We start from the raw sequence: 13,997 nt of genomic DNA on the forward strand, positions 1-13,997 counted from the left end.
ACATGAGTAATTTCTTGGCAAATACTGGAAAAGCATTTTCTTAATTTTTTGTGCTATTCACAATGTAATAGCTGCAGACACGACAGTCTTTTAAGTTTAATTTTCATTATTAATATTTTCTCCATCACCTTCTTATGTCTAAATAATCAACAAAACAATAAATAACCCCCTGAAATATATAGCATTTGCTGGCCTCTGTGCTGTAAATACTCTTACCATGGCCAATTTCAAGCTACCAATTCCATATCAAGTTGGGAAGAGAGGTACAGTAGCTCACCATTATATAGTATTTCCATCATACAGAAACACACATGTAAATAACTCAAGGGCATAGATAACAGTAAAATTTAGGAACAAGCCAGCACCAGCACACTGCTGCCTGAACATATATGACTCTGCTGAACCCTACTTGAAATTATTGTAAAGAACTAAGTTCAAGAAAACAAGACCAAATGATCAACATTTGCCATCCAATAAAAATTGGGATCATACCTACATACATTTCAATGACCAGATAACAAAAAAACTGGTACATCAAAATATCAGATTCAAAATATAACAAGTAAATCCAGAATAATTTAATCAACAGTTTTGTCTACCTAAACACTTATCTACAAAAAGACTTCAATTTGACTGAAGTTCTGGGAAGTTTTAGCATCTCAGTGCACAAAGGCAACAACTGAGTTGAATGAGAAAGACTTACCTGGGTCTCAGTGGGCCTAGTGGCTGCATTGCAGACATCGTCGTCTACCTCTGACATGTAAGTCCTAACGACGCATTTCACTGTTCTGAGCTGGTATCCCTGTCCACAAGTGACACTGCACTGGGGGAAAGAAATAAAAGGAAAGCACATATAATTCAGCAAAATTTCTATTTCTCTTACTTTTCACATGATGTTCTACATGAGAAAAATTATTTCCATCATTGTGGGCTAGGAGGTAGGCATCTAAAGAAATCAGTTAAAATTAGGCGATCCTGCTCTGTACAAATTACACTGATCAATTATCACTCTAATATTTGAAATTATTTCTACCTCCACGGGAAGTATATTTGTAGGAGTTAAGTTCCTTAACTGTGAACCCATAGAAGGAGGAGGGTACATTTCAATCATTTGTATACCTTCCACACTATAGCTACCAGAACCATGAAAAATAGTAGGTGGTTCCTCAGAAAATTAAACATAGAATTGTCATATAACCCAACAATTCCACTTTTGATCCAAAAGAATCAAAAGCAGAGTCTCAGAGAGATATTAATATATTCACTTGTTCATAGAAGCATTATTCACAATAGCCAAAAGGTGAAAGCAGCCTAAGTGGCCATTGATGGATGAACGCATAAACAAAATGTGGTAGATACATACAGTGGGTTATTATTCAGCCTCAAAAACTTCAGGAAGAAAATTCTGACATCTGCGGCAACATGGGTAAACCACGAGGATATTATGCTAATTGAAATACTCCCATCGCAGTAGGACAAATACTGTATGATTCTACTTCTAGAGGTATGCAGAACAGTCAAATTCTTAGGGACAGAAAATAGAATGGCAGTTGCCAGGGGCTAGGTGGAGGGCAAATGGGCAGTCAGCCAATGCACAGAGTTTTCGTTTTGCAAGATGAAAAGTTCTGGATATTAGTTGTACAGCAATATAAATATTCTTAACACCATTGAACTGTCTGCTTAAAATAATTAGGACAATACATTTTAATGTTATCTGTATTTTACCACAATTACAAAGTTTTAAATAATGGGCTTGAACAAGAATTTCTCCAAAGGAGATATACAAATGGCCAATAACACATGAAAAGATGGTCACCAAGTCCTTAGGGAAATACAAGTCAAAACCTTAGGAGGGTCATAATTAAAAAGTAGAAAAATAAGAAGTGTTGTTGGCAAGGATGTATATAAATTGGACCGTTTGTGTATTGCTGGTAGAAATGTAAAAGGGTGCACATTCTGCAGAAAAGTGTTTGGTAATTAAAAAGTTAAACACAGAATGATCAAATGGCCCATCAACAGCTCTCTTGGGTATACACCAAAAAGAATTGAAATTAGGTACTAAAAAGAACACTTTTCTTTTCATATGTGAATATTTGTAGCAGCACTATACACAAAAGCCAAGAGGTGTGAATGATGCAAATGTCTCATGGGGGACTACTGTATAAACAAATGTGCTATATCTATGCAATGGATTATTACACAGCCATATAAAGGAACAAGGAAAAGATGTATGCTACAATGTGGATGCTACAACCTTAAAAACATTATGTTACATGAAAGAGCCAGACACAAAAGGTCCCATATTGTATGATTCCATTTATGTGAAATACTTAGAATAAGTAAAGCCATGGAGGAGGAAGGCAGACTGTGGACTGCAGGGACTAAAGGGAGAGCAAATGGGAAGTAGCTGCTTAGTGAGCACTCTCTGGGGGTGAAAATGCTCTGGAACTAGATAAAGGTGGTGGTTGCCTAACATTATGAATGTACTAAATGACACTGATTTGTTCACTTTAAAATGGTTAATTTTGTACATGAGTTTTACTTCAAACCAAAAAAAAAAGGCAAAATATAATCTTAATATTAGTTTTAAAAAGAAAATCAAACCTATTAATAATAGTGATCTCTGTACTATAAGGTTACACGTATGTTTGGTTTTCTTCTTTTTGCTAAATAACATTTTGCACAATTTTTTCTTATGAACAAGCATTACTCTTAAATGATATTTTAAAACACAGTTTATTGCCCTCAACTGCATGTTCAGGCAAAAGAAAAACAACTCCCTGGTTAGGACTGGCCTGGTGTGGACAAGGGTGAAAAGTAGGTCCACCAGTTCTAAAAGATGTAATATTCAGATCTTAAAAGTGACCCTGAGCTGGGCCTCTTTCCTCTTACTATTCCCTAAGAGTTATGTAGATGGGGACAAAAAGGAGGCAATATCTGAAGTATATGTAGACTCTCCCTGTTTATGTAGAGTGATCAGACCTTTTGACTAGGGATGCTGTGCAATGGGGAGGATCTGGAACAGTGTTAATGCTAATGACAAAAAGTGTCAGGGAGTAGCAATAACTCCCTTTGCAACAGCCATATTGGAAATGATGCGAGCTCAGCAACTGAAGTGGCTGAGGCTGTGACTAGACAGGGTGGAGAAAAAGTCATTCTTCAAGATACTGTGTAAGTGACAGCAGACAGCTGCTTTGCTTCTCCTGTGAACCTGAGAGCTACTTAAATAGTACCAGAATGCTTTTTTGCTTCTATATTGGGAAGGACTTGATTCCAAGAGTAGTGGCTTCTCTAATGTAAGCCCAAGAGAGACTTTCATTCTGTCCTTTAAGAACAGATCTAGTTAAGACTTAAAACCTCCAGACAAGGGGACTTGGAAGAGATTCTTGCAAATGAGATAATTCTGTAGCCTTTGATCTAATTAACTTGTTTGAAGAATCTGACTTATTTATGAGAGGTGAGCTTGGGAAAGATTGGGAGCCAAAACATCCCGCCCAAATTCCAGTCCAGACCCTCCTGCCAAAGATGCTGGGGCTGGATCCCATTTTCTGTAACAGAAGCATAGGGGCAAACTAGAAAAGAACATCAGATAGACTCGAGATGGGTTGTGAATTGTTCAAATGTTTGTGTCTCAATCTAGTTTTAACGATGAGTGAAGACGTGCACACGGGTCTGTAAAGGGGATAACCAGCAGCAGGAGGGCAAGTGGCGACCCCAGAGAGTGTGATGAAACGGTTGCGGAGTTTCTCTCACTTTGACACTGAGCCATGAAGGTATAGCGCAAGTAACAGACACAGCAGTGAAATCCCTGGTGCAGGAATGCCCAGCTGTAAGCCCTCTCCAGATAAAAAGGAAAGAATGTAGTTAAGAACTTTATCATTTGAAATACCTGTCCCCAGGGACCTGCCTGCCAGGACGCACATTCTGGCTGCTGACAGGTCTGCATGGAAGCTGGCTTGGTCTCAGGGTCACAGACTCTATCGTTTAATCGATCTTCACCGAACTGACACCAGACCTGACGGTGTTTGTGCCCTTTCCCACAGGTGACCAGGCACTGGAATGAAAGCACAGACAGTCAGGCTCAGTTCTGGACAATGTGATGTGGGTCCTGGGGTGGTGTGTGGGTCAACAAGAGCAGGTGTGCCCTTTTCTCACAGCAGTTCCTCTCTCTCATGGCCATTTGTAAATATATCAAAACTAACTCCCTCCCTCCTTCCCTCCCTCCCTCCCTTCCTTCCTTCCTTCTGTATTTATACAGGCTCTGGGCCAGTTTCGAGTACAGAATAAACTTGACATAGCACCATGAAATATTGAAGAACAGCAGTCATAGTTTTCTAGAATAGAGTTAAGTGTAGGGAATTCATGAGTCAGAACAACTTGGTTTTTAATCCAGAAATCGTGTGACCTCTCTATACCTCCGTTTTCTCATCTACACCATGGGAACAGTAGTGCCTACTGCAAACAATTGTGAAAAAATTGAAAATGACTCCAAGTAAATTGCTTACCACATGCTCATTTAATAATGTTAAATATAATCATCATTATTGTCTATGCTCATTATAAAAAACTTGAAAAATGTTTGATTTTCCCAGCCTCTGCTTTATCAAACATTCTTGCGAAAGCTTGTTACTTAATTTGAAGTGATACTTCAGCTAATATTAGCTATCTAAGAAAAATAAACCCACTACCTTCTTTTATCATTTTAAAAACAATACTAGAGTTTAAACCAAGGGCAGCTTATTAACAAAGAATAAAAGCACTAAGTTTATTGTTAATTTGTCCAGGAGTCAGACACCGTTACTTTTCTGCCATTAAACAGGCAATAATAGTATTCTTTTAAAATTCACTTTTTAGCCCTGACTGATGTAGCTCAGTGGATTGAGCCCGGGCCTGCAAACCAGAGGATCGCAGTTCGATTCCCAGTCAGGGCACATGCCTGGGTTGCAGGCCAGGTCTCCAGTAGGGGACACATGAGAGGCAACCACACATTGATGTTTCTCTCCCTCTCTTTCTCCTTCCCTTCCCCCTCTCTAAAAATAAAACAAATAAAATATATTTTTAAAAATCCACATTTTATTTGATGCTGAAGGTAAACAGTTACTCTGCATTTTTATGGATGAGACAAGAACATGCACACATAATGGCTAGAAGCCATCAACAGGAAAAGCCTCCTTCCTCACATTCCTGGCGTTGCCCATAAATAAAGAAACTTCACTTTTCCTTCTACTTGCTCTCCAGAAAGAAGGTGGGAGGAGTCACCTGTTCAGGGAGACTCTCATGAGGCTATGTTACAGTGAGTGCTAACACTAGCATAAAAGCAAGAAAGAGGCTCTAGCATCTTTGTCTAGCTATCCTGGGGTCCCCTGTGCTCAGTAATGAAGGGTTCACCTTGCACTTCATAAGGTAAGGGGCAAGGAAGGCATATCTGGCACACTCAGCCTGGTCCTTTCCCTTTTCCAAATTTCCACCAGCAATTGGATGGATAAGTCAGGCAAGTCACTCACTGGTGTCTAATTCTCCTATTTTATTTTTCTTATTTTTTAAAAATATTGTTCAGTTAGAGTTGTCCCCATTTTCCCCCATTACTCTCCCCTGTCATGAGTGAGTAGAGGACTAGAGTTGCTGTTTCCTCAATAGGAGGAGGGAGAAAGGTGCAGTAGGTTTAAACTTGAACAGCCCGGGGGGGGAACTTGGACTCAGAGTTTTCCCCCAGGGATGACCTGGGGGAAATAACAGCCCTCCCATCTCACCTCTGACCAGTCTCCTGATTTCCACTGTGGGCAAGGTAACTCATTGCACCTCTGAATGGTGACTTTGTCTTGATGTATGCATTTGCTATCATCCAGGACATCATTTCGTGTGTTGACACAAATAGCCCTTCTCCTCTGGATTCCACCACCACAGCTTTCAGAACACTGAAAAGACAAAAAACTAAATAAAATAGAGTTTCTTATCAAGCATGCTCAAGATCCTGGCTAGGCTGGGTGTCTCTGCCGGACCTTAGAAACAACCAACCAACCAACCAACCAACTAACCATCCTTGGTCAATTCTGATTGTTATTTTGGGACAATCTGTTCATGTTATCAATTTATTTGCCCGATTTATAATGAAGTCAGTATTAGTGAATGGGCAAAGGAAAGCAAAATTGGAAATGGCCTATGGGGTATGGAAAAAGTTATTGAATGATTTGGCCTACCATTACCAATTTTCCACATGCCATGGCCATCTCAAGCATTGCAAATTAATTCTGCTACTCTTTTTCCATACAGCTAAACAGGGCTACTCACCACAGCCCTAATGAATGAATTAGTTGATTCATTCCCATCAACTAATCAGACTTAGCATTCAAGAAGAAGAATCTCTTTCAGAGAGAATCAACTTACTTCGGTCCAAGCAGAATAGCGCCAGCCTCCTGTGTTACATTCTCCTGAGCATTTTTCCTGGTTGCTTGGTTTGGGATGACTGCTGCAAAAACTGTCATCAACCTTCTCGATCTTCCCATCGAGCCGGCTATATTTGGCACAGGAGATGTCTAGTGTGCGGTACCCTAAACCACACTGGGCACTACATTCACTCCTGCTGGCAACGTGCCACCTGTGCATAACAAGGGGGAAAGACCAAGAGTTCTGTCACGTCTTATCTACACTCAACTGGTGGAAGACCTGCGTTCATTGTTCTTCCTTAACTCAAATACCATGAAACTCAAAGCCACAGTCAGCAACTGAAATTCAATTTTAAAGCAACACAGCCCTGTATTTTTTCATGGCCACCAATGTGCATGGAAGTCACAGAGTGATAACTAGTGGCTCTGTTTTTGTAAAGATTTTTCCATGGTGCAGTCAATCGAAAATTCAAGCAAGAAAAAAAAAATCCACTGGAATTCAACAGAGGAAAACAAAAGCAATTTTATGTTTAAAAGGTTCACGTTCCACAGCATTTCATTTATCAAGCAGGCTGCTTTTAAGAGAGAACTACCATTGGAAACTCTCGTCAGGAAATCTCCTTTATGTAGGCCTGTGCCAGAAAGTGCTCAGTGAATATCTTGTGGATTTATAAAAGAATGGATAATTTGGACTGTAATTGTGAATTTCAGTGTGCTGAACGGTGAGTAAAGGCCTTAAGTTCCTTGAAGACAAGGATCATAGTGCACACAATTCAATTATAAATTTTTTAAAAAATCTTTTTTTTTAGAGCAGTTTTGGGTCCACGGTAAAGTTGAGAAGAAGAGATTTCCGATAAACCCCTTGCCCCCTCAGTACATACAATCAACTCTACTACCGGCACCCCCCACCAGAACGGCACATTGTTATAATAGACCAACCTAAACTGACACATTGTTATCACCCAAAGTCCATAGTTTACATTAAGGTTCACTTTCAGTGTTGTACATTCCATGGGTTTGGACAGATGTATAATGACGTATTCATCAGTATCACATCATATGGAGTGTTTTCACTGCCTTAAAAATCTGCGTTCCACCTATTCGCTCATCACTGAATTATACATCTTTATAATTAGACTTGGACCTACAAATCTTTGTCATATACACTACCTTTTCATGTATAGTACCCTATAATGAACCTTTCTTGGCACACAGTAGGTGCTTAGAATGGGATAATAAATTGACTTGTTTTTTTGATGCCCAGGAATATGATCAGTGCTTATAATGAAAAAAGGCTTAAACTGAATATAATAGTCTAAATAAATAAACTCGAAAAATATTGTGTTGATTAAATCTAACAACTAAAGATCACTTTCTTTATAGTCTTCATTTGGATTTACTCCTGACTGTTAGTTCTGTATTGTTCAGAAATTCAGTTGTTTGTCAAACACCAATGCCCTATGAATTCTTCCATGCACACCTGTTCCGGGCAAGGACTCAGGAAGGAAACAGGTTTACTGGACATGGACACATGCTCATCTTGCAAACCCTCACAAATGCTCAGAAGTAGGCCAGAGTTGACCTACTTTCTCATTTGGCATATAAAGTGGGCTACCGAGATTTTCTGTTCCAGTGATAGAGGATATTGGGGATTTTGCTCTAACTGGAACATGTTAAACGAGGGGCAGTAAAACAATGCTTTATCTCATCCTGTCAAACTTTAATCTGGGTGAAGCCCTGCTTCCCTAAGGAAGTAAGGCAAAAACATGGACCAATTCAGCAGAGGCATCTGGAACTTCAATCTGCCATTTGATTCCTGACTACCTTCTCTTTGCTTTCCTCACCATTTCCTTGTGGAATAGCTATTTTCCATCCTGGATAAGGGAGGCAAGAGTCCTACCCCCACAAGAAAACATCCCAGAAGCTCAGGCTGGAAAACTATAAGAGTCTCCATGGCACTCGCAATCCCTGGAATTCGAGCAGAGAACCTGAAAAGTGTGAAAGGTCATAAGACTGCCTTGGGAAAGTTCTTTTCAAAAGTATTATTTGCTTCATAGTCTCTCTCTGGAAGGTTGTCTCAACTTCAGTGTTCTGAATTCATTCAGTTCGTTTCATGCAATGATGGTATTTTATTACCATATTTCAGAAAAGCAAAGTGTCTGTTAATAAGTAGAGACAGAAAAAAACATGATGTCTCCGTGAGTGTGTGCAGCATTATGGCATTAAATAATTTGGGAGCTATTGATTTAAGCAGCATTCTGTACCACAGAGCTTCTCAGGGCCTTCGCAATGTTAATCAGTGCTATGAATGTCCACACAGAGGAGGAGATGGTCAGGAAGGCTTCTCCAACATGCTGGTCTGCCACGATTGTCTTGTGGGATTAAGGTTCCACAGACATGCTTTGGAAAAAACTATTTTAGATTGTAGCCAATTAGTAATAATCCTCTCTTCAGTCTTTCAGTTTTACAAATAGCCACTTGACAATAATTAGTACAAATTACAATTATAGCAACTGTCAGGTAGACAGAAGAAAGACCAAACACTTTCTTTGGGCTCAGTTTGTATCTTTGTATGCTTTTCTGTGAACAACTTTATTTTTCCAACAATCCATAAAAGGCATAAAGGTATGAGTTTGAGTGATGACAAGCAAAAACAATCTTCTATTTAATTTTCGATATAAGCATACACCTGTCTAGTTATTATTAGGCTTTATAAGCTAATCCTAAATTTCCCTTTCTTCCTTTCATTTTTAAAGTCTTACTCATAAGCTGTTACTTGTACCAGACATTTCTACCATAAAACACGGCTACAAGTCCTTCACCTTCTTTTCTTTAATCAGCTAGAGGTGCTACCATCATCGAAGCCTGTTCCCTGAGCTGCTGTTTTCCTTTGGTCTCAGTAGAGTCTAAGTATTCCTCTTTTACATTAAGTATAAAAAAAGTTGACTTTCTCTGAATGGGAAATTTAGAATAGCAACTTTGATGCACCTACTATATGATGAAATAAGATTATAAGCCCTGGTTTTACTTAGGTATTATGAAACGATTTTAATAAAAGTTAGAGAATGCGTTATAGAATCAGAAAGAGCTAGGTGTGAATGCAAGCTCTAACACTTTTTAGGTATTTACCCTAGGTAGGTAACTTAACGTCACCAACCTTCCGTATCCTCATCTGTCAAATGGGGGAAAATAGGATCCATTTCACAGGGCTACTACGAAGATTATGAAGCAAGGCATGCATAGCATTTAACACGCCAGTATGGGGCACCCTCTCAAAAAAGTAGCTATTGTTACTACTACTACTACTACTACTACTACTACTACTACTGGGTGTTTTATTCACAGCGAAGTTCACGTATCCTATAACTCCACATAAACAAGGGGTGTCAAACTCATTTTCACTGGGGGCCACATCAGCCTTGTGGTTGTTTTTAAAGGGCCAAAATAATTTTAGGACTATATAAATGTAACTATTCCTTACCTGTTACGGAGTTGAAATTACATTTAGCCCTTTGAAGGCAATTGCAAAGATGATGTGGCCCCTGGTGAAAACGAGTTTGACACCCCTGACATAAATCAATAACACAGTTTGAGGAGCCATCCAGTTGAGATCTTCCACACAATTCTACAGAAAAGTCTCATGGATTCAAGGCTACCTTTCAATGTATTTGTTTTCAAAATTTTGCTTTAATATTTGGTTTATGTCTGAAAGCTTCCAGTGCTAGAGAGACTTTGGAGAACATTGGATTAGCCAGCACCATTATAAACTACATTGTGGCTTATTGTGGAATCTGTTTGAAGTGAAAAATTTTAGTTTCTTGAAGTAACAGTTCAAACATTATCTCCATCATGAAATTGTTGCTTCACAGGTAAACTTAAGCAGGGTTCTTAAAGAATCTTTTCTTTTTTATGGCCATGTTCTAGTACTCGAAATGCTTTGCACAAACTTACCGTCCCTACAATTATAAGAGCATGCTTAATGCTACAGGCAGGAGTCCCACAATATCTGCATCTACCATCCGAAACTGCCCCATCACCAGACTCTCCTGGTCTGATTCAGTGCAGAAATGACAGAGAAGGGCTCTAAGTAAGATAGAGAACAGGGATGGGGCGGAAAACTCCTGGGAGTGATTTCTTTTCACAAAGAAAGAAAAGCTACACAAAATGAAATCGGTGAGTATCGCTAATTATGCCTGCATTAGAAATGAAAACAGCTTTCTCTAAGGTTTTAAGAATTCAGGCTCAAGAGTCAAACAGAGCACATTTAAGCCCTGCCCTTTCACCAACTAGTTGTGTGACCTTGAGCAGTTTGCTTAACTTTTCTCAGCTTCCGTTTTCCTTATCTGTTAATTTAGAATAATAATAAAAATACCTATGTCACTGTGCTGTTTAGTAGGTTATTAATAAGATAATTAATAGGACATTAATTTAATATGATATTAGTTAATTAATAAGATTTATATATAAGGAAAAACTCTTATTAACATAAGACCATTAATAAGATAATATATAATTGTTAAAAATAGCCCTTAGTAAATGGTTGACTCTATTATTACTTTCAGCGTAGTTATCACGCTCACTCTGAATAATGTAATTATTATTAGTGTTACAATGGTGTTTTCAGTGATAGCTGATATAAGTAAGGCTAATTGTAAAATGTCACCCTCCCCAGTTTATTGAAGGTGTGCTTTAAGGACTCTACCCATCAATCCAATGTTCTCCCCTAAACTTTAGCGATTAATTCAGGTCAGCATTAACTAGCTAATTATTTTTCTGAAAAGACTTTTAACTCTAACTTAACTCAATTGGCTGAAGCAATAGGTTCATATGGATGTTACCTATAACAATAATAAATACTGCCTAGTATAAATGTCTGCCTTTTAATGCCTTGGGTTTTTCTTTTGACAATGACCTCCATCAGCACTTTTTGACAAGCCATGAGAAAGCACATTAGTGACACTGAGTGGAGAGGAAGTGTTGTGGGATGGAAAGAGCCAGGGCTTCAAAGTCAGACTTCATATCGGGACTGGCAAAGATGTAACACTTATGCCATGTCTCTCCAACCTATTCCCATGACAGACATGACTAATTGATGACAGCACTGCTCTTCTCTCTTATAACCTTGAGAATGCCTGACCATCTTCACTCCAGCACTACAGGCTGCCAATACCACGCAAGAGGATTTCCCATGATGATGTGGAACGTGAAAATGCTTAAGTGTCCATCTTGCTTCTCATGAATGGTGAGACCTTAACAGGTTTCCAAACTATTCTACACATATACATATATTTTTCTGTAAAAGGAGGATAAAGCACCAACTCATCTTACCAGCATTTAACTGATAGGTAGACTAGCCAATGCAACTTCCAGGCTACTTAATATTCAAACACAACACAGCCAACCTCGCAGGCAAATGGAAAAACTAAAGAATTTTGCACCCATCACTATTTCTTGGCTCAGATTTCAGATTTCTCTTAGATACAAAAGTGAGTGGATATTTAGACATTTGTATACAGATTTTCTTCTAATTCCTTCTATGACTCTACCTTGGTACACTGTAACCTTCATGTGCATAAGAGTTCTGCTGGGGCTTATATACTCTGGGTGACTATAGAACATTACGGGTATTTTGAATTATAAAGTTTCCCCCTTATCTGCTGACTTTCCAACTAAACTTTTGCACAAGATGTGACTCAACCATAATAATATCCACATATTGAGTTGTCAGTGTCAAATGAAAACTGTTTTTGGCAAGTGCCATGTTTTACTAGTTAGCTTTAATCCTCAAGAAAGGGATAAGATGTTTGCAGGTGTATGTGTTGGATCACCGGTTTCAGAGGGATGGGAAATTGGTTAATGCTTCATTTCACAGAAACACAAGGAAGGGGATTAAAGCCCAACACCCCCTGCACCTGCTCCTGCTCCTGTTCCTGTTGCTCACATGCAGAGACCTCCTGCAAGACCCTCACAACTCATTTGTAAAGACCACGGGGAGACACTGGCCTTACCTCAAATCGCAATCTGTGCCACAGGGTTCAGTGATGGGTCCTGGCTGCGGCAGCCGATAGCACCTTTGATCAGAAACTGCAAGCTGATCAGATTCCCTGGTGCAAACGGGTTTTCGTTTCCGCTCCCCTAAGCAGCAGGAAAAATTAGAGAGAGTATCCTATTCCACTTACTATTTAGACCAGGGATTGGTAAACATTTCCTGTAAAGGATTAGATAGTAAATATTTTTGTAGGCCACGTGACCTTTGTTGAAATTTCTCAACTCTGCCATTATAGGGCAAACGCAGCTGCTCACAGGCAGCATGTAAAAACTTGGTGTGTCTGTGTTCCAGTAAAATTTTTATTTGTAAAAGCAGGCAGTGGGCTGCAATTGGCCCACTGGCTATGGTTTGCCAACCCTTAATTCAGACAAAAGGAAATTAAATAAATAAGGTATCATACAACTCCTAAATCTATGTCTCTGGAAAGTCAAAGTGACAGCCGATTCGTTTGGCGTCACACATGTGTGCGGACCTCTCAGGATGAGAAACCCTAACAGATCCTGAAGCCCTAAAAAAGCTTAACATGCCAACCAAATGTGATGAGACAGACTCAATACAGAGGTCAGAGAATACATGCAGGTAGAAAGTTGTATAAAGAGCATGCATATTTGACTGTTTCTTCAAAAAATTTAAAAACACCTCAGTTCTTTTTTTTAACTCAAAACATCTCAAAGTGAAACAAATCAAACAGAGAAAGAACTGCATGACCTCACTTTTATGTGAAATCCAAAAAGAACACCAAACTCATAGAAACAGAGTTCAGGCAAGTGGTTGCCAGAGGTGGGTGGAAGGGAGGGGGTGGACAAAATGGCCTGAAAGTGGTCAAAGCTACAAACTTTCAGTTATAAGATAAATAAGTCCTGGGGCTGTCATGTGCAGCATGGTGACTGTAGTTAACAAAACTGTGTTGTCTATTTGCAAGTTGCTAAGAGAGTACATCTTAAAAGTTCTCGTGGCAAGAAAAAAATTGTAACTATGTGTGATAATGGATGAAAACAAACTTATGGTGGTAATTATTTTGCAATATATCAAATCATTACTTCGTATACCTTAAATTTATAGAATGTTATAATATCAATCCCATGTCAATAAAACTGGAAAAACAAACCAAAGGAATACCTCAAATCCCCCAAACTCAGCCTAAAAGCTGGTACCTTGGCAGGGTTTGCTGCAGGCCTGCCAGGGCCCATGACTGTTCCAGTAGAAGCGCTGGGGCTCATCTTCTATGGGGACGTTGAAAGAATAGCGCACGTCGGGGTTGTGCAGTTTCCCCACCGACAACACCTGGGGTGTGCAGAGGAAAGGGACACGATGTCTGCAGGTCTGGTGATCCCGAGTGGAAGAAAAGGGTTGTGGGCTCATGGTCAAGGTTTTACCTGAAGCAAAAGGTCTTCTTCAATGCGATCTGTGCAGTTAATTCTCTCGACTGCATTGTAAGACCCACTGTATTCTAGCAGAGTATTCCCAATATAGATTTCCTTTTTGGCCATTGTGACAACGAAGTCTCCGTTTAGCAAGAATTCACCTGTACTGTTTGATAAAGCTGTAGAGGAGAAAGCAGAATA

At 39.3% G+C, this 13,997-nt stretch overlaps 1 protein-coding gene across 3 annotated transcripts in view; it reads right to left on the bottom strand.

Annotated features, from left to right (window-relative positions):
* ADAMTS9 (ADAM metallopeptidase with thrombospondin type 1 motif 9) overlaps window positions 1-13,997 on the bottom strand; it is a 176,543-nt gene that overhangs the window by 85,323 nt on the left and 77,223 nt on the right. For all 3 annotated transcript variants that reach the window (XM_037040884.1, XM_037040885.1, XM_037040883.1), the window contains 7 exons: window positions 13,809-13,975; window positions 13,587-13,716; window positions 12,392-12,518; window positions 6,385-6,595; window positions 5,751-5,915; window positions 3,890-4,054; window positions 704-823 (listed from right to left, as the gene is read on the bottom strand). In XM_037040884.1, the coding sequence (XP_036896779.1) occupies window positions 704-823; window positions 3,890-4,054; window positions 5,751-5,915; window positions 6,385-6,595; window positions 12,392-12,518; window positions 13,587-13,716; window positions 13,809-13,975 (1,085 nt within the window). The remainder of the gene's footprint in view (window positions 1-703; window positions 824-3,889; window positions 4,055-5,750; window positions 5,916-6,384; window positions 6,596-12,391; window positions 12,519-13,586; window positions 13,717-13,808; window positions 13,976-13,997) is intronic.

Source organism: Sturnira hondurensis, unplaced genomic scaffold (genome assembly GCF_014824575.4).
Source record: "Sturnira hondurensis isolate 20B ecotype Veracruz unplaced genomic scaffold, ASM1482457v3 Scaffold0002840, whole genome shotgun sequence".
Taxonomy (NCBI): Eukaryota; Metazoa; Chordata; class Mammalia; order Chiroptera; family Phyllostomidae; genus Sturnira; species Sturnira hondurensis.